The sequence below is a fragment of the Natator depressus genome, chromosome 7 (assembly GCF_965152275.1).
Source record: "Natator depressus isolate rNatDep1 chromosome 7, rNatDep2.hap1, whole genome shotgun sequence".
NCBI classification, from domain to species: Eukaryota; Metazoa; Chordata; order Testudines; family Cheloniidae; genus Natator; species Natator depressus.
The window spans coordinates 30,769,336-30,790,454 of NC_134240.1; the positions used below are offsets into that span (position 1 = coordinate 30,769,336).

Here is a 21,119-nt window from a genome sequence, read left to right on the forward strand (position 1 = left end):
CTCAGGATGAGAGGTGAGATTGGTCCTGCCCTCCAGACACTGCCGTAAACACAGAAATGTCAGAGCCGCCAAAGGGCACAGGAACACTGACCTGATTGCTGCTTGCCTCCCCACCCGCATAATAATGGGAGCACAGCCTAGACACCAGGGTGAGGGGCCTCTTGAGCCGAACACGGCACCTGCTGGAGGATCTCCCTGGGTCTGCGTGGAGGGCCTATTCCATCTCCAGTCTAGTTCTGGAGAGAACTGGGAGGTAAATCAAGATTGGGAACAATTAGGAGTTTTACCCAGGTAAAAACGACCTTTCCCCTCTGATTTTCAGCCACATTCTACATCTCAATTTTCAGGGTTTTGGTTGAAAAACCAAAAATAAATTTCTGAAACATTTATTATCTCTATTTATCATATCTAGTATCTGTATCACCGTCATGCCCAGGAGCCCCTGCCATCCACCAGGGCCCCATTGCACTAGGTTCTCTACAGACACAAACCAGACAGCCCTGGCCCCAACTTGCTTCCAATCTGACCATAAGACAAGAGACAACAGCTGGATACAGGCGGGAGCAAAAGGAAACAATAAGACTAAATCTGGTTGAAATTTTTCTGACGGAACATATTTTCCTTCCGAAAATGACAAACTATTAATTGTGTCGAAATTGTCAGTGGAAAAATTAGTGCTTTGTTTTCACTTGGTCATTTTGCTTATCATTCTATTATACATTAACCTTCTGAAAAGGAACCATTTGACAGTTTTCCCAGAATGTCATTGCACGTTACATTTCCACGTTCGTGTTCTGACCCAGGAAAAAACGCAGCACTTCCCACAGTTCTGAGTTCCATCCAGCTCCAAATGAGACAAGGGTTTTAATTTGGGACAAAAAACCACCCTGGAAATGATGGAGGAAAATAGAATATTGTATTTGATTGTTATTGACATACATGAACTTTGAATACAAGGATAACATCTTATTCCTAGCCCTGTATTGGGTTGCAGTTGTGGGAGGGGCGTGGGGTCTAGTGTATTAGAGCAGGGCGGGGCTGGGAATCAAGATTTCTCCTGGGTTCTATTTCCAGCTTTTAGAGAGGAGTGGGGTGTAATGTTTAGGAGTGAGGTGTAATGTTTAGAACTCCTGGGTTCTATCCCTGCCCCATGGAAGGGAGTGCGGAGTAATGGTTACAGTAGAACCTGAGACACGGTCATCAGAACTGACCCAGAGGGGAGAGCGCCCCCAGCTGAGCCCCCGACTCTGCAGCACAGTGCCCCCTAGCATTGTTCTCCATCAGTGAGTTCCCAGGGGAGAGCACCCCCTGCTGAGCCCCCGACTCTGCAGCACAGTGCCCCCTAGCATTATACTCCATCAGTGAGTTCCCAGGGGAGAGCGCCCCCTGCTGAGCCCCACAGCACAGAGCTTTTGAAAATCAGGCCACTTATTTTAAGAGCCAGAAAACACAATTTGGAGGAGCCTACATTGAGGCCCCACCCCCAGCTCTGAAAATTGGGAAGCATGACACAGAGACAGGGATCACTGGCTCTTTGCCTTAAAGCCCAGCTCCCTTCCCCGAATCCACAGGCTCTCCAAGGACCCACGGTCCCAGTTGCTAGGTGCTTCCAACTTGCTGAGCCAGCGCAGATTCCACTTTGCCTCACAAGTCTTTCACGCTCTCTGCCTTTTATAGCCCGTCTCTGACTCCCACCCGCCTGCCCCGTCTCTGCACATCTGCAGTGTTCGCCTGTGTCCCTCGCCATGGTGCCAGAAAACAACAGCCGACGTAGAGCGAGTCCCTGGCATGGCTTCCCCCTTGAAAATGGCATCCCCTGGGCAAAGGACTAGAGAAGGGAAACCCCACTGGAGAGATGCCACGGCATGAAGGGTACCTGCCCACAGGCAGCATGGGCTGGCAGGGTGAGCAGAGACTATCTGAGTGCACCAGATCCCCAGCCAGTGTAAATTGGCCATAGCTCCATTGGTGTCAATGGGCCAGATCCCCAGCTGGTATAAATTGTCTCCACTGACATCCATGGACTAGGACCTTTGCATCAGCCGGGGATCTGGCCCTAAATAATTAGCCATTCTAGCCCAGTGCAGGACGGGACCTGGTCCAGGTCTTTCCATGCTAAACAATGCAAGATGAGGAATCACAGGGAGCGGGTCAGGGGACTTAGTAAGGAAATAGGACTCCTGGGAGGGGATTGCGGTCTAATGGTTAGAGCGGGGGTGGGAGGCAGGACTCCTGGGTTCCATTCCAGTCACAGAGAGGGGAGTGGGCTGTGGTGAGTGAGAGCAGGGGTCGGTTTGTACAGCCTGTGTTTCTGAGGTGCTGGCCACAGGCCACAGGGATCTGTCCCTCTCTGGCACATCCTGCAATGCACAGTTACGTGCCTGGCTCCTGATTGCCCGGACCCCAGCCGCAGGGAGGGAGAGAGGGAGAAAGCCGTAATTGTCTGTGATGAGCTTGCAGCGGGAATAATCCCTCGCTGACAGATGGCTCCGGGGTCCATTCCCTTATGTAAGGGATAAAGGGGGAAGTGGATTACTGGCGCTATCCCATTGCGCTGCCCTTCAGATGGGATTAGGGTCTTCATTATACAAACCAGGCTGCCTAATCAGACGCTCCCTGGCTGAGCCGTGGGTGGGTGGGTAGCTGCCTGTGTGGGGGGTGGGGGAGTGGAGCCAGTCCCAGGGGATTCTGGACAATTTAGGACAAATGGACTGTGCCTTGACCCCATGTGTGCAACCATGCCAAAGCCTGGTCAGTCATCCCTGCATTGGCCATCTGGAGGGGAATGGGATCTAGTGGTTAGAGCAGGGGGACTGAGCATTAGGACTGCTGGTTTCTATTCCCAGCTGCAGGAGGGCACTGGGGTCTGGTGGATGAGAACAGGGGCAGCTGGGAGTCAGCATTTCTGGGTTTTGTTCCCAGCTCTGGAATGGTAGTGGGGTTTAGTGGTTATAACACGGGACTGAGACACTGGGATCAGTACTGATTCCCATAGTACAGTGCCCCCTACTGAGCCCCGACTCTGCTCCCTGCAACTCAGGGTCCCCTAGCACTGCACAGGGGCACTGGAGTCTGCACTCACTGTGGCGGGGCAGGGGAAGCACCTCCTACTGGGCCCCATTCCCTGAATCCTAGTCATCCCATGGGGGTCCCTGCTGATCCTCCCATCTCCTCAGAATCTGCAGGGCTGGGATATTGCCTGCACGAGGCGGGGAAGCGGGGTGGGTGTTTTAACAGGAGGGTGCTACAGACCCCTTGTGGGTTTGCAAATCAGAGCCAAGAGGCCAACCTCCCCAGTAGCTCTGTCTGTGCGTCTGTCTCCATCTCTTTGTCTGTGCACCAGACGCATCATCCACTCCCCAGACAGAGAGCGCTTGTGTGGTTGTTTATTTCATGATCTCACGTGCACACACACACGTGCACACACGCCGCATGCACGCACGCACACACACACACACACATTCTGCCCTTTCCCAGGCACTGCTCTCCTTTCTGCAGCTGTCATTTCCATTCGCCATCCGGGGACCCATTCCAGCAGGCTCAGCAGGGAGGTGGGGCAGGCAAACAGGGGAGCGATGGGGAAAGAGCTCACACTAACAAGGCACATGTCAGGGAGGAAGGCAGTGGGATCCTGTGGTTAGAGCTGTGGGATTGGGAGTAAGGCTCCAGGGTTCTACCCCCGGGTCTAGACGGGGAGAGGGGCCTAGTGGGTCAGAGCAGGGTGGGCTGAGAGTCAGGACTCCTGGGTTCTGTCCCCAACTCTGGGCTGTTTGCAGCATGGGCAGGCAAGTACCTCTCCCTAAGGGAGCCTGGATGGGGGTCATTCAGCCTTTAGGGTGCTTGAGTTCTGCTGTGCTAGATCCCCACACCTGCCCTGGGGCCTCACTCCCCTCCCATCTCACTGGAGTAAATGCGTCCCCCAGGGATCTCTGTACATCCCACCCCAGGCTCCACCTCAGAGGTGGCTGCATCTCAGTGGCAGGTGCAGGGTACGAGGGCAGTATATTTTTGCAGGATTGTAGCCCCTGGTTTGCAATGCATGCTGGGGATTCCCCCCCACACACACATACTGGAGTGTACCCTGCGACCCATGCTTGTTCCTGGCACGAGGGGTCCCCTGGTGTCCCGCCGCCTTGACTCGGTTCCTGCCAGAAGCTCTCGGTAGGATTGTGGCTTTTCAGGGTCATGAAGGCTTTAGCTGAGATCTGTACAGCCTCGGGGCTCGGGCAGGAAAGGTACCAATTGGGCAGCCAATCCACAGGCCCATGCCGGCTCCTCACACACCCACACAAAGTGGAACAACATTTTATCTTCTCCTTGGCCAGAGTGATGGACTTATGGATCTGTGCAGAGCGGGGGGCTTGTCCCCAGGGCAGGCAGAGGGGGATGGGCTGGCTGCAGGAAATGAGACACGGAGACTAGCCCCTCTAGGGGGCACTGACTCTGATTCAGCCCTAGGGCAGAGGACTGGTTGACTGGGGGGGGAGCTAAGTTGGTGAGTCAGGCCATTTCCCAGCAGAGAGATGGATGAGTCGGGGGGGTCCCTCTAGGATGGGATGAGAGGCCTTGGGGGGAAGGGAGCTCTCCCCCCACTCCCGCTCTGGGGATTTATGAATCCAGCAGCAAATAAACTTGGGCGGGGACGGGGGATTCAAAGCTCCGCTGTGCAGAGTGGAAATGACGGGTGCCTCCCCCGGGGCCAGGAGCTTCCAAAAATAGCTCCTCCATGCGCAGCCTGCCACAGGGAACGTGGGCAAAATTGGCCTCCAAAGCATCATCCCCCAGCCCTGCTGGCGCCCAGCCCCCGCTGTCCCTCCCAACCCAGCCGGCACCCAGTCCCCATCCCCACACTGTCCCCCCCAACTCTGTGGGCACTCAGCCCCCCACTATCCCTTCCAACCCAACCGGCACCCAGCCCCCCACTGTCCCTGCTGGCACCCAGCACCCCCCCACTGTCCCTCCCAACCCAGCCGGCACCCAGCCCCCACCCACTGTCCCTCCCAACTCTGCGGGCACTCAGCCCCCCAGTATCCCACCCAACCCAACTGGCACCCAGCCCCCCACTGTCCCTGCTGGCACCCAGCACCCCCCCACTGTCCCTCCCAACCCAGCCGGCACCCAGTCCCCATCCCCACACTGTCCCCCCCAACTCTGTGGGCACTCAGCCCCCCACTATGCCTTCCAACCCAGCCAGCACCCAGCCCCCCACTGTCCCTGCTGGCACCCAGCACCCCCCCCACTGTCCCTCCCAACCCAGCCGGCACCCAGTCCCCCCCGCTGTCCCTCCCAACGCAGCCTGCACCCAGCCCCCCCCCGTCCCTCCCAACCCAGCCAGCACCCAATCCCCTACCCACTGTCCCTCCCAACTCTGCAGGCACTCAGCCCCCCGCTATCCCTCCAAACCCAACCAGAACCCAGCCCCCCGCACTGTCCCTCACAACCCTGCTGGCACCCAGCACCCCCCCACTGTCCCTCCCAACCCAGCCGGCACCCAGCCTCCCTTCCCCCCCCACTGTCCCTCCCAACCCAGCTGGCACCCAGTCCCTGACCACTGTCCCTCCCAAATCTGCAGGCACTCAGCCCCCCGCTATCCCTCCCAACCCAACCAGAACCCAGCCCCCTGCACTGTCCCTCACAACCCTGCTGGCACCCAGCCCCACCCCCACTGTCCCACCCAACCCTGCCAGTACCCAGCCTCCCCCCCCACTGTCCCTCACAACCCAGCCCCCCCCCACTCCCATCCTCCACTGTCCTCCAACCCTGCTAGCACCCAACACCCCCATCCCCCACTGTCCCCCAACCCTGCTGGCACCCCCTCACTCCCATCCCCCACTGCCCACCATCGCCACCCCCACTGACCCCTCTACCTAGTCAGCACCCAACCCTCCACCCCCATCCCCTACTGTCCCACCAACCCAACCGGCACCCAATCCCCATCCCCCACTGTCCACACAACCCTGCTGCATCCAACCCCCTGCTCCCTCCCCAGCTGCATCACGCACTGTCCACCCCAACCCCACCAGCACCCAACCCCCATGTCCCACTGGTGTCCCTATCCCTTCCAGCCCCCAACTTTTGCCTCTGCCATTCCTTCCTGCACCTCATCCCTCACTGTCTCCCCCACTGGCACCCAACCCCCTGTCCCTGCCAGCCCCCCACCACTGCCCATTCCCCACTGTGTCCCCCTGCCAGCATCACCTGCCCTCCATCTCCCATCCAATCCCCCATCCCCTATTCCCCACTGCCGCCACATCACCCAGCCCCTGCTGGTACCAAAACGCATCCCCTACTTGACTCCCTTCCTCCTGCCACCCCCAGCTTCTTCCAGCTCCCTTCTATACCCCACGTACCCCCACTGTGCACTGACCACTAGACCCCACTCCCACCCCCTCATACCCACGCCCTGACACTACCCCAGATGCACACACCCAGGGAGGTGTCAGCGCACCTAGCCCTCCTGCTCGCTCTGTGGCATGTTCCAGCACTGGCTGCAATCCAGCCCAGATCCCCTCTGCCCCCCACCCCGGTGTCACTCCCCCACCAGGCCCGGCGGGTGAAATATTGTTTTATGGATCGCAGGATGGACTGGCAATGAGCTAATAATGGAGACACCCAATCAATGTCTCACTGTAATGAACTCGGCTCTGACAACACCCTCCCATCCCCCCCGCCTGGGCATCCATGCCCCACCCCACTGAGGGAGGGGATCTAATGGTTAGAGAAGGGGGATGGGCAGTCAGGACTCCGGGGATCTATGTTTGGCTCTGGGAGAGGAGGGGAGGGGGAGTTGGGACACTTGGGTTCTATCCCTGGTCTGGGAGGGGAGTGGTGACTAGTGATTAAATCAGCTGCAGTGATTGACACATGGACGACACCTCCATTGCTTGTTAATCCCCAGATCAGTGTGTAAATCCCTCTTGTTCAGTGAAGCTGGAAAGGGGGGATTGTTTTAAAAAAATAATGATAATCTGCTTCTGCTTATTTTTATGATCCATCTACCTACTCCTTTCTGGGGGGAGAATGGGGGGCGGAGAATGGGACTGAGACAGGATTCATTAGCTCTAATGGATTGAGATATGTAATAGGATTGGAGGCCTGAAGGGGGATGGCCAACCGGGTTAGGGTGTCTATCCCGCAGCAGCTCCCAGCTGTGAGGGGATGTGGGTGCTTGTGTGCATTCAAACAGCCAGCGCTATGTGGGGTAGGGGTGCCAGGGGGTTTATCCTCCAGCAGTAGGATGGTGGCCCAGGTCCCTGTTAAACAAAGAATTTAGTGTCTGGCTTCTTTGTGGGCAGGACAGCAAAAGGAGATGTCTGCCTAATGGACTGGGAATCAGGATTCCTGGCTTCTATTCCCAGATCTGGATGGGGAGCGGGGTGTAGTGGTTAGAGCAGGAGGGCTGGGCGCCAGAACTCCTGGGTTATATTCCCACCTCTGCCACTAACCTCCCAGGGCAAGTCCCCTCCCCCTCAGTGCCTGTTTCCCTCTCCCCACCCTTTGTCCACATAGACTGTGAGGGCTCGAGGGCAGAGACCATCTCTCCCTATGTCTGTGCAGCACCCCTGACAGGGCCCTCACCTCAGTGGGTGGCCTCTCAGTGCTCCTGCAATATCTGTAAGAACCCCCATCACCTTCCAGGGGTCATCAGCTGGGATTTGGACCTTCAGCCCCGAAATCTTAGGCTAAGGGTATTATGTTGATAGCAGTAGTAGGGCAGTTAACCATTTATGTTGACCACCCCCAGTGGCAGTAGGCGGTACTGCACCCTGCCAAGCCCAGCGGTGACATTACTGGTGGGACTCTGCCCCTGACTGTATTGCTTGATGCCAGGATAACCTTTTGCCTCCTCTCTGCCTTGCAGTGGATGGGTGTATTCACCGGGCCGCCGGGGAGCTGCTCAAAGAGGAATGCCGATCCCTGAATGGGTGTGAGACAGGGAAAGCCAAGCTCAGCTGTGGATACCGGCTCCCCGCCAAATGTGAGTGTCACTGGCCGGGGGCCTTGTCTGTAGCATCTGTAGCTGCAGCGCCGTGGCTCGGTGATGCTGTGGCACGCGCATTGCTGCTCTGTGCAGCACACAGGACGTCACAAGTTCAGCTCCCCAGGGAATCAGGTGCGGAAGGGGTGGCCCGTTGAAGAGAAAGCCTGGCCCACTGGGTAGAAGACTAGCCAGAGGCTTAGGAGAGCCAGGTTCAAATCCCTGCTCAGCCCCAGGCTTCTTGTGGGACTCTGGACAAATCATCGTGACTCAGTTTCCCATCTGTGTATAACAGGGATAACAGCACTGCCCAGCCTCACACATTGAAGTGTGTGTGTGGAGCGGGCGGGGAATCGGAGAGATGTATTTCAATTGCTCTGATACTCTGGTTTAGGTACCTGACACAGAGAGATCTGGGTCTCTGACTCTGTGCAGTCACTGGACTTACTGGTGTAAACAGCTCCTGGGTGGCACTTTTCCGGTGCAAATGTGGCAGGAGAAGCAGGACACAGATGCCCAGAGCTGGGCAGAGTGTGTTTGTGTGAGTTCAGCAGGAGACCTGAGTCCCAGCAAGTCAGCTGGTCGCTTATACAGCCTGTGTGACAGTCACACCTCTGCTCCTGCACACTTATGCACATGTACACGCACACACTGGTGCATGTACACACTGCCTGCACATATACCCACTCCTGCTTGCATGTCCACACCTGCACAACACACAATCCCGGAGGAGCGTGCACATGCAGTCAGCACATACAGGCATGCACCCCCCACCCCCCGAGTTTCATCACCTGCATGCCAGCAGAAGCACATGTGGAAAACAAGCCGCGTCTGGGGATTTGCCTCATTGGGCCCCCGAGAGATGTGGCACAAACTGCCCAGCGCTTCCTGCTGCCATCCCTCCGTGGGGGGAGCTGGGCCGGCTGGAGGCCGAGCTGGAGGGGGCTGGCCAGGAGAATCCCAGCTCTGAATGGGAGCGGAGCACTGGGAAATCTGGCTGTGGGTGATTGGGTATGGATGAGAAGGGGTCCTGGTGTGTGTGTATAAAATGCAGTTGTGTGTAAAGCTGGGTCAGGCTGGCTGTGTGGTGGATCTGTCAGATTGGGGACTTGGCGGGGTGTCAGGTTGTGGAGTTGGGCTGGGTGCGAGAAGCAGCGTGATCCGCCCCCTGCGTTTTGGAGCCAGCCCCATGGGGATGCACTGCAGTGGCCCAGCCAACTGCTCTGCTGTGCTCATCAAGGGAAGGCGGGGCCACATCCATATGCCCAGCCAGGCCCTCGGATCAGGAGGCCTGCAAGGCAGATCATGTCTGCGGGCTGCTCTAACCACCAGGCTCCACTCCCTTCCAGGAGTCTAGCTCCCAGCCCCCTGCTCTAACCACTGGACTCCATTCCCTTCCCAGAGCTGGGCGTGACCCCAAGAGTCCTGGCTCCCTGTTCTAAAGCCCTTCCTGTCATTCCTTGCGAATTTGCTGCCTTCCAGTGACATCTTGTGGCAAGTAGTTCCACAGCTTATCGTGTATGTGTGACTGTGTGCATAAAAAGTAGTGTGTGTGTGACTGTGTGTAAAGCAGTGTGTGTGTTAAGCAGTGTGCACCTCAAGTGTGTCAGTGTGTATGTAAAGCAGTACATCTGCATGTGTAAAGCTCTGTGTGTGTGTGTAAAGCAGGGGTGGACAGGGTTCCCCAGTGTCACCCCCATGCTGTGCCCCTGGGGGTCTGTCTTTCACTGCCATCAGAGAACCTTGGGTTGAGGAGACCCCAGGTAGCTGGTGACTCCCCACCCCTGAGCTGTGCATTCCCCACCAGAGCAGAGGCACAGAGAGCTGGGGTCCCCCCCATGATCCGGCTGGAAGGGCGGGGGCAGGAATGAGGTCTGTCAGGGAATTGGAGGGGTTGTTCTCAACTCCTCCCCCCAAGTCTCACCAGCTGCATTGTGGAATGACGTGCGACTGATGCCTGGGAGAGGGGGCCATGCACAGCACAGTTCCCCTGCAGGGCATTGCAATGTGGGGCAAAGTGGGGGGCTGCAACCCCACTGGGTTATTGCAAATGGCTGGAGTCTTTGTGCTGAGCCCAACCCAGAAGGTGGGGCACTGGACTGGGAGTCAGGACACTTGGGGTCTATTGCCATTTACCTTGGGCAAGTCCCTTCCCCTCTGTGCAACTCTGTTTTCCCACCCAGCCCCTGTGTATTTAGATGTAAGCTCTTCTGGTTAAGGACTGTTGACTGACATCAGGGCTCCATTGTGCTGCGTGCTGCACAGACCCCGACTGAGATCAGGGCCCCATCGTGCCAGGCACTGCACAGACCCCAACCGAGATGTTACACACCCGATGATATCATACACACCCCTCCCCATCCCGCCCTCTCACAGACACGCACAATGGGCACAGGAAGCTCTCAGCTGATGCTGATCTGCAGGCCCGTTGGGACAGGCAGTGAGGGAAGGAGATGCCCCCCTGCTGTTCCCTGCAGCACAACTCCTCCTGACACCATCCTGGGGCAGAGGAGCCAGTGCTGACAGTGAGGGGGGAGAGCGCCTCCTACTGAGCCCCACCCTGCACCCTGCAGCTCCTCACAGCCCCCCACCCAGCACCACCTGCAGCATTGGGGAGATCTGTCATGCAGGCCCCTGGCTGCCGGCCATGCGTATTATCAATAACATCCCGGAGCGGGGCGGGGGGGGTGGTAAACAGCACTCTATTTATCAGGCTAATATTATAGACAAGGGCAGCAAATGCAAAGTGCTATCGACCAGGCTGTAAGGGAGAGGCATGGTGTGGGGTGGGCAGCAATACTCTGTGCAAATGACGGGGGCAGGGGAGTGGTATGGTTGTGATCACACACACCCTGATCTCACACTCACACCCTAATCTCACACACACTGATCTCACACTGATCACACACACACACACTGATCTCACACACATTGATCTTACACACTGATCACACTCACACACTGATCTCACGCACACAGATCTCAACTCACACACTGATCTCAGCTCACACATTGATCTTACACAAACTGATCTCACACACACTGATCTCAAGCACACACATCTGTCTCACACACACTGATCTCACACTCACACACTGATCTCACACACATTGATCTTACACAAATTGATCTCACATTCACACACTGATCTCAGACACACACATCTATCTCGCACACACTGATCTCTCACACTGATCTCAAACACAGTGATCTCACACACACACTGATCTTTCACACTCATCTCACACTCACACACTCATCTCACACATACTGATCTCATACATGCACACTGATCTCACACTCACATATTGATCGCACACAAATACTGATCTCACACTCATTGATCTCACACTTACACACTGATGTCATACACACACATGCACTGATCTCACACACACACCGATCACTCACTGATTTCACTCTCTGATCACCAGGGATCCTAGAAATCCATTTGCCAGGGGAAAACACAGAATTGTGCATTTTTATGGAGAATCTTTAGTTTTTACTTTTTCTGAAAAAATAAAAACATATACAGTAGAACCCTGTTTATCCGGCTCTCAGTATTAACCGAACCACAAGCTGCCTGGGGCCGCCCTGGGCTCATCATGCATCAGCCCCAGCCCTGGCTGCCTGGAGCTGACTGCCCATCAGCCCCAGCTCCAGCTGCCCGTCAGCCTCAGCCGCAGCCAGCCCCAGGCGGCTGGTGGTTCGGTCAAATCCAGAGAGCCAGATAATGGAGGCTCGACTCTATGGGGTTCTACTGTATACCAATAAAAATTGTATTCAACTGATACCTGTATATATTGTGGCATGGGGAACTAAAGTTCTGTGTTTAATTTTAATAGTGGAAAACAAAGATTTCTATGGTTTTTTATCAGAGAATTTTGGCTTTTTTATCATGGAAAACTAGGATCCCTGCTGATCACACACGCCAATCTCACACACTGATCATGCACACACGCACACATAGAGATCACACACAATGATTTCACACACAAGCACACACTGATCTCACCCTCTGATCACACACACATATTGATTACATACACATGCTGATCTCCCATGCACACACATTGATCTCTCACACACACTGATCACACACACTGATCTCTCTCCCTCTCTCTCACACACACACAAATGCACACACATTGGTCTCACACAGACACATTGATAACACACACTGATCACACACACTGATCTCTCTCTCTCACACACACACACACACTCTCTCTGCAAAACACCTCCTGGAGGGAGTCCCCAGCTCCAGAGCTTGGCAGGGGGTAGGTGGGGGAGGGGATGGATGGAGGTAGGCAGGGGATATGGCGGGTGGTGGGGAGGAGGGACAGGCAGGCATGTAGGGAAGGGGTGGGTGCATCCAGGATCAACCCAGAGCAAAATCAAATACGATGCACAAATAACATGATGGGGCCAGTAAATAACTAGGGCAGAGAGAGATAGGGTAGGGGGTAGGGTAGGGTCCTGAACCGCACATGGCCCTGCACCCCCTTTGCTCCCTGAACTGTGCCCTCTGCACCCCCTGTGCTCCCTGCACTGTCTCCCTGTGTCTCCTGCATGGCTGCTCTGTGACCCCTGCACTCCCTGTGCCCCCTGAACCCCCAGTGTCCCCTGCACTGCAGCTCTGTGCCCTCTGCACCACTTATACCCCCTGCACTGCCACTCTGTGCCCTCTGCACCCCCTGTTCCCCCTGCACTGCCGCTCTGTGCCCTCTGCACCCCCTGTACCCCTTGCACTGCCCCTCTGTGCCCTCGGCACCCCCTGTGCCTCCTTCACTGTCCCTCTGTGCCCTCTGCACCCCCTGTGCCCCCTGCACTGCTGCTCTGTGCCCTCTGTGCCCTCTTGGCTCTTCCACCCCTGCAGTGTCACAGGAGTCCCCCTATGGCCCCATCCTGTCACTCTTCACTCCCCGCCTGGTCCATCCCTCGCTTTGGGAAGGGAATGGGGTCTAGTGGTTAGAGCACCTGGCAGTATATCACCTGCCCCAACGAGGCTGGGGTGTTGGTTCCCCTCCCTCCCTGGCCTTTGTCCCCTGCTTGTGCCCCCCGCAACCATGGCTCCCTCATGCAGCCTTGGAAAGGGCCCCTCCTGCCAAGCCTCCCCGTCTCCCTGTTGGGACTGAATGTCCCCGCACAGCTCGGCTCTCCCTGTGGCCGGCGTCCAAGAGCCCGTTCTCTGTGCCTGCAGGGCTGGAGGGTTCCTAGAGCCCCCAGTGCCAGGGACAGCAACCTGGGCCTCACCCCATCCCCATCCCCTGCAGCGCTGCCCTCAGAGCTGGTGCCTGCTCTGTGCTGCAGGGGGCACTGTGCCCTCCCAGCCAGAGCTGGCCTCAGCCTCACCGCACAAGGGGGTGCTGTGCTACGGGTAGTGGGCTGGGGGGCTCAGCACAGAGCTGGATCCCAGGATAAACAGTTGCCACGCCCCCCCTCCCCCGCAATAAACCTCTCTCCCTTACCTGACAGCGTGTCTGCTCCTGCTGCGAGATCTACACCCCGGGGGGATTTAGGGAGCTGCCATTAAAACACAGCAGCATGCTCCCAAAACACCCTACAACAACAAAACACCTGAGCCTCAGAACTCCCAATACACCCTGCTACACTGGGGCCCTGATCTCGGTTGGGGTCTGCGCAGTGCCCGGCACAAGGGGGCCCTGATCTCAGTCGGGGTCTGGGCAGCGCCTGGCACAAGGGGGCCCTGATCTCAGTTGGGGTCTGCGCAGCGCCTGGCACAATGGGGTCCCTGATCTCAGTTGGGGTCTGGGCAGCGCCTGGCACAATGGAGCCCCACTCACACTGAAACAACTGGCATTTTCACAAGCAGCAGGACTGGGCACAACAGCAGCCAGGCAGCCTGGGCTAGATGGAGCCGGCACCTCCCTGGGTGGTACGAGTCACTGCCAGAGCCCACAGGCTGCTGGGGATTGTCAAAGTGGGGGGGGAGGGGGGCTGGGAGCCAGGACTCCTGGGTTCTGTCTCTGGTGGGGAAGTGAGGTCTAACAGTTAAAGTTGGGGGGGTGGGGGGGGCTGGGAGCCAGGACTCCTGGTTCTGTCCCAGTGCAAGGACAGAACCAGGAGTCCTGTTTTGCAGCCGGGCAGGTGTCAGGGCCATTGCTGCTGGAGCTGAAGGACGAGCAGCTGCTGATTGATGGGGCATGAAGCAGGGCTCAGACCTTGGCTGACAGCTCCTCTGTTCAGCGACAGGACCTTGGGAGGACTCTGGCTGGGGGGCATGTCTGTGGGTTACAGTGCGGGGGCTGGGAGCTAGGACTCCTGGGTTCTGTGCCTGACTCCTTGCGGGGGGTGGGATCCAGTGGGTCAGAGCAGGGGGCTGGGATTCAGGATTCCTGGGTTCCACCCAGATTGGGCAAAGGTTAGGAAGGGCTCTGCATCCCATGCTGCCCCCAAGAGAGCAAAGCCAGGCCTGGGGGTGGGCAGCAGCTGGGGAAGGGGCAGGGGATGATCTTATCAAGACATTTCCAGACCCGGGTCTAAGATCAAACCAGTCCCAGGGCCAGTGCCTGGGGAGAAATGACAGCTCTGACCTTTGCTCAGCACTCTCTGCATGTGTGTGTCAGGAATAGGAAATAGATAGGTGGTCCCCAGTCATAGAATCACAGAATATCAGGATTGGAAGGGACCTCAGGAGGTCATCTAGTCCAACCCCCTGCTCAAAGCAGGACCAATCCCCAACCCCAGATCCCTAAATGGCCCCCTCAAGGATTGAGCTCACAACCCTGGGTTTAGCAGGCCAATGCTCAAACCACCAAGCTATCCCTCTGCCCGGTCCCCTGCGGCTCCCACCTCCCATCCCCAGCTTCAAATCCAACCCCTTGTCACTCATGCAATGAGCTGCCTGGTCTCTGTTGTCAGCGTTGCAGTTCAGTTCAATTGGTAATCAGTGCTCAGGGGCTGCAGGTCAGGACTGAGGGGCACCGGCAGAGCTGGGGGGCAGCCCTGGCTGGGATAGTTGCGGGGGTCTCTGTTCATTATTGAGTGACCTGGGCGGGGAAAGCAGTTGGGCTGTGGGCAAGATAACCCTCCTCACCCCCAGGGTTGGCAAGGCTGATCCTTGATGCCCATTCTATGCAACGTGTATGAATGTCCCACACCCCACCCCGGCCACAAGCAGAGTCCAGCATCCTTGCCTGACATGGAAACGGGCGAAGGGAGCGTGATGGGAAGGGCGTCTCCCAGTGGGGGCCCAATTAATATCCATCCCTGTCCAGGGAGCACGGGATGGACAGACGCACACAGAGCAAGAGGGATGCCTGAGGGCCAGGCAGTCTGGTGGTGTGGTGGGCAGAGCTGGGCAGAGGATTTGCTGGTGGTTCCAAAAAGTCAGGGGTGGGGGGGATTGTTTTAGGTTGAACCGAAAATAAAACTGCGGGGAAGTTTTGGCCAATGGCGAACTCGGGGACAGACTCGATGTTTGTTCTCTGCGGACGCTTGGAAAGGGCCAGCCATTGCCAAGGCCCCAGGCCGAGCAGTCCTGGTTCTCAGGGCATTGGTCACTAACTCCGAGGCCTGATCTAGCCTGACGGAGCGGGAGCCGAGGGCTGGGCAGCCACATAGCGCTGTCTGAGACGGGGAGAGATTTGTGACACCGGGCGCCAGCCGGGGGTGGGGTGGGGAGCCAGGAGACCAACCCAAGACCAGGCACATAGTATGCGTGAAGAGCACTCGAACGTCCCCAAGCCGGGGTTGGATTCTCGCACCAGACTGTGTCACATGGGGCGCTCAGCACCAGATTTGTGCCCACATGGACCCATCTCACTGGGCCACTCTGGGACCAGAGCCAGGGAGGGCCCGTGGGGGTGAGGGAGACCAGCTGGGTGTTGGCAATGCAACTGTCATCTTCCAGCCACCTAGGGAGAGAGGGAGGGACAGAAGGAGGGACGTGTCTGGGGATCGGGGAGGGATGGATAGATGGGGGTGTCTGGAGAGGGAGGGATAGATGGGGGTGTCTAGGGAAGGAGGGAGGCAGGGAGGGAGGGATAGATGGAGGTGTCTGGAGAGGGAGGGAGGGATAGATAGATGGGGTGTCTGGGGAGGGAAGGAGGGAGGGATGATAGATGGGGGTGTCTGGGGAGGGAGGTATAGATGGAGGTGTCTGGGGAGGAAGGGAGGGATAGATGGGGTGTTTGGGGTGGGAGGGAGAGATGGGGGTGTCTGGGGAGGGAGGGATGGAGGGATAGAATCAAACAGGGTGTCTGGGGTGGGATGGAGGGAGGGATCAGCCTGGAAAAGCCCCTTAAAACCATCCCTTGCTGGGCCCATATTTCACTGCAGCCGCCCCCCTCTCCTTGCCCCTTGGCTCAGGGGCATGGGGTTCAGTACCAAATGCAGCCACCAGGCAGCACTGCTGCCCTCACCTCCAGCTTGTGCCCTGAGCCTGCCCACTGCCAAGTTAGGCTGAGTTGGGGCAGCTTATGAATGGAAGACTTTCAGGGGCTGTGGGGCTCAGTAGGGGGTGCTCTCCTCTCGCAGTCGGTGCGGTGCTAGGGAGCGCTGTGCTGAGGGGCGGGGGCTCAGTAGGGGCTGCTCTCCCCTCGCAGTCAGTGCGGCACTAGGGGGTGCTGTGTGGCAGGGCAGGGTTCAGTATGGGGGTGCTCTCCCCTCACAGTCAGTGCGGTGCTAGGGGGCGCTGTGATGAGTGGTGGGGGCTCAGTAGGGGGTGCTCTTCCCTTGCAGTCAGTGCATGGCCCAGTCCAGCACTAGGGGGTGCTGTGCTGCAGGGCGAGGCCAGGGGGTCTCCCTAGCTCTCATCCCCCTGCCTTCCCCCGGTGCAGATGTCATCCACGCAGTGGGTCCCATTGCCCAGGGGGAGCCGAGTGCATCCCAGGAAAAGGAGCTGGAGAACTGCTACAAAAACAGCCTGAAACTGGCCGTGGAAAACAAACTCCGCACCGTGGTGAGAGAGGCTGGAGGTGCATGAGGGAGGGGCTGGGATTTGCTGGGGGTCACGCAGCTGGGGAGAAAGGAGGTTTATGCAAATGGGGAAGAGGTTGCAGAGGGCAGAGGGAGGTGATGCAGGTTGGGAGAGGGCGTTGTAGGGAGGGGTGCTATGAGGGACAGTGCTGTGGGGGGCAATGAGGGAGGGCAGTGGGAGGGATGGGGAGCAGTGTTTTGGAGGATGGTGCTGGGGGGGGGTGCTGGGCAGGCAGCGGTCTGGGGTGGCAGTTGTGTGGGGCATGGGGTCCTGGGGGCGGCGGGTGCTGCAGGGGTGGCAGGTGTCTCTCTCACCCACTATCTCTCCTCCCAGGCCTTCCCTTGTCTCTCCACGGGCGTGTTCGGTGAGTATGGGGCTGGGCCTGGGACTTCACCCCTCTCCTAGGCTGGGGGCTCACTCCAGGCCCTGGCTCTGATCCCTGCTGCTCTGCCCCCAGGGTACCCCAGCGATGCCGCGGCCGAGGTCGTCCTGAGGACGCTGCGGGAGTGGCTGGAGGTGAACAAGGAGAAGGTGAGGGGAAGCGTGGGCGCCCCCTGCTGGGCGGGGCAGGTCCACGAGCACCGCACTGCCCATGGGAGCACAGGGGTGTGAACAGCGGGCGCACGCGGGAGTGTGCACGGGAACATGGAGGTGCTTGGGGCATTGTGCACCTGGGGGGAGCGTTCTCATGGGTGTGTGTGAGCATGCACGAGTGTGAATGGGTTTGTGAGCGTGCACGTCGGTGTTTGTGAGCATGCACATGGGTGACTGTGAATGTGCACATGTATGCACATGGGTGTTTGTGAGCGGGCCTGTGGCTGTGCTCACACCATTGTGACCCGGGGGGGGGGTGTGATGATCAGGGGAGGAGTTGAGTCTTTTAAGGCCAGGTGCCCAGACCTGCAGCTCTCAGCTCTGCCAACCCTTGAGTCCTCCCCCCACCCCCAGTGCTGGAGTCCCTCCTCACCACTGACCCACATCCCCGCTCACACCCGGCAGGTCGACCGGCTGGTGATCTGCGTCTTCCAGGAGAAGGATGAGGAGATTTACAAAGAGAAGCTGCCCCTCTACTTCCCCACTGGTACGGCCCCCCCAGATCCCCACCCCTCTACTTCCCCATTGGTATGCCCCCCCCCGACCTCCACCCCTCTGCTTCCTCATTGGTACGGCTCCCCTGACCTACACCCCTCTACCTTCCCATTGGTACGGTGCCCCCAACCTCCACCCCTCTACTTCCCCATTAGTATGGCCGCCCAGACCCCCATCTCTCTACCTCCCCATTGGTATACCCCCCTGACCTCCACCCCTCTGTTTCCTCATTAGTATGGCCCCCCAGACCCCCACTTCTCTACTTCCCCAGTGGTACAGACCCCCCCAGACCCCCACCCTTCTACTTCCTCATTGGTATGGCTCCCCTGACCTCCACCCCAATACTTCCCCATTAGTACGCCCCCACGACCCCCACTCCTCTACTTCCCCATTGGTACAGCCCCCAGACCCCCACCTCTCTACTTGCCCATTGGATTGCCCCCCCAACCCCCACCCTTCTACTTCCTCATCGGTATGCCTCCCCCAAACTTTCACCTCTCTACTTCCCCATTGGTACAGTCCCCATGGATCCCCCCTGCAGTTCTCCCAGCCCCTCCAGGACCCCCCCAACCCCTGGCCTCCAACCCATCAAGTTCCCCATTGGTTCAGCCCCCATAACCCCCCACTCTGACCCATAGGATTCTCCCCAGCCCCCCATTCCTCTAGTTCCCCATTGGTACAGCTCCCCTGCCCCACCAATCCCCCCATAGTCTCCCCCACTCTTCCCCCCAACCTCTCCTCACCAGTCCCTCAGGGCTCTCCTGTGACTCCCCTTATCCTGCAGGACCCTGTCAGCAAGCTTAAGACCACAAGAACGGCCACACTGGGTCAGACCAATGGTCCATCTAGCCCCGTATCCTGTCTGTGACAGTGGCCAATGCCAGGTGCCCCAGAGGGAATGACCACAAGAGGGCAATTGATCGAGTGAGCCATCCCCTGTCGTCCAGTCCCAGCTTCTGGCCATTAGAGGTTTAGGGACACCCAGAGCGTGGGGTACATCTCTGACCATCTTGGCTAATAGCCATTGGTGGACCTGTCCTCCAGGAACTCATCCAATTCTTTTCTGAACGCAGTTAGATTTTTGGCCTTCACAACATCCCCTGGCAACAAGTTCCACGGGCTGACGGTGCGTCGTGTGAAGAAATACGGCCTTGTGTTTGTTTCAGACCTGCTGCCCGTTAATTTCATTGGGTGACCCACTGGTCCTTGTGTTATGGGAAGGGGTAAACAACACTTCCCCATTTACTTTCTCCACCCCAGTCCTGATTTCATAGACCGCCATCGTATCCCCTTAGTCGCCTCTTTTCAGTCTCTCATATGGAAATGGTTCCGTTCCCCTCATCATTTTTGTTGCCCTTCTCTGCACTTTCTCCAATTCTACTGTATCTTTTCTGAGATGGGGCGACCAGAACTGCACGCAGCATTCAGTGTGTGGACGTACCAGGGATTTAGCTAGTGACATTATGATATTTTCTCTTTTATTATCTGTCCTTTTCCAATGGTTCCTAACATTCTGGTAGCGTTTTTGTCGGCTGCTGCACATTGAGTGGATGTTTTCAGAGAACTCGCCACAGTGACTCCAAGATCTCTCTTGAGCGGTAACAGCCCATTTAGACCCCATCATTTTGTATGTAGAGTTGGGATATGTCCTTCGCAGACTGCCTGGGACTTAACTACCTTGAGTAATTTTGTATCATCTGCAAACTTTGCCGCCTCACTGTTTATCCCTTTTTCCAGATCATTTATGAATATGTGGATTAGGACTGGTCCCAGAACAGCCCCCTGGGGGACACCGCTATTTATCTCTCTCCACTGTGAAAACTGACCATTGAGTCCTACCCTTTGTCTCCTGTCTTGTAACCAGTTACTGATCTGTGAGGGGACCTTCCCTCTTATCCCCTGACTGCTTACCCGTGCTCCCCCATAGCCTCTGCTCCTGGCCACCCCTCCCCCTGCAGAACCTTTCCCCCACAGCCTCCTGACCTGCCCCCACATCCCCCCAACCCCTTCCCACCCTCCAGCCCAAAACCTTTCCCCATCCTCCGAGTGCCCTCCACCCCCCCCACCTCCCTCCCCACCAGCCCTGTGCCCCACCCCTCAACTCATGCTTCTCCCCTTCCCATGAGAACATCCCCCTGCTGCCGCTACCACCCTGTACCTCCACCCTAGGCCCTGCACTCTTCCCCATCGAGCACATGGGGGCCCTTCCCCTCCCCCTTGTCCTGCCCCACACATATTCTGATGGACCCTGTGGGCACCCAGGGAGGGTAGATGGGGGCCTTCCCCCTCCCCCACTGGGCATTGGGTGTGTTTGGGGGAGGATTCCCTGAATTAACCCTCACCCTTCTCTTCTTTCTAGCCTGATCCTGACCCCATCCCTCCCCCCTGCAATGGGTAAGCAGAACCCAGCACTGTGTGCAGTGGGGGGAGCTCTCCTAACCCCAGAACCACATCATCTGGGATAGCAGGGGGTACTGAGGGGCACCGGCAGAGCTGGATAAGGGGGGGACTGTGGGTCAGGACTGAGGGGTACTGGCAGAACTGGGATGGTAGGGGGGGGGCCATGCAGTGGGACTGAGGGCCACTGGCAGAGCTGGGGGCCAGAGCCCAAGGATAGGATAGCAGGGGGCTGAGGGTTGGGATGGTGGGGCACTGGCAGAGCTGGTTTGGGATCCCAAGGCTGGCAAAGCAGGGGACTGTGGGTTGAGATTAAGGGGCACCGGCAGAGCTGGGGGAAGGAGCCGAGGGCTGAGCTACTGGGGGGCTGCAGGTTGGGAATGAGGCACTGATCCCATGGCCAGTGGGGGTTGAGTACCAAATGCTGCCTTCCTTCTGTCCCCACTCCATACAGCTGTTCCTGGCCTGTTGCCCCCTGTTGCCCCCCGATGCACAGATCTGACCCCGCGTCTTTCTTCCCCCACAGACGCCACCGAGCAGTTGGCAGCCCAGCCCTGAAAGGTCCCCAGAGATGCTGCCTGCCCCCCTTCTCTGCTAATTGTCCCCCAACCCCCACATTATTGCGCCCGGAAGAGAAAAGACCCCCCACCTCCAACTTCAGCACCTTCACTTCCCCCCAGTGAGACCCCCCCCCCTTGCTTCCCGCTCAGC

The 21,119-nt window shown here is 57.8% G+C and overlaps 1 protein-coding gene across 3 annotated transcripts in view; it reads left to right on the forward strand.

Moving 5' to 3' along the window:
* Positions 1–21,093, forward strand: part of MACROD1 (mono-ADP ribosylhydrolase 1) — a 182,268-nt gene extending 161,175 nt beyond the window's left edge. For 2 of the 3 annotated variants that reach the window (XM_074959746.1, XM_074959745.1), the window contains 7 exons: positions 7,862–7,978; positions 16,783–16,904; positions 17,256–17,286; positions 17,380–17,453; positions 17,922–18,003; positions 20,371–20,405; positions 20,935–21,093. In XM_074959746.1, coding sequence (XP_074815847.1) covers positions 7,862–7,978; positions 16,783–16,904; positions 17,256–17,286; positions 17,380–17,453; positions 17,922–18,003; positions 20,371–20,375 — 431 coding nt within the window. In that variant the 3' untranslated portion in view covers positions 20,376–20,405; positions 20,935–21,093. The remainder of the gene's footprint in view (positions 1–7,861; positions 7,979–16,782; positions 16,905–17,255; positions 17,287–17,379; positions 17,454–17,921; positions 18,004–20,370; positions 20,406–20,934) is intronic. The other variant, XM_074959747.1, reaches the window with a different exon arrangement.
* The last annotated feature ends 26 nt before the right edge of the window (positions 21,094–21,119 follow it).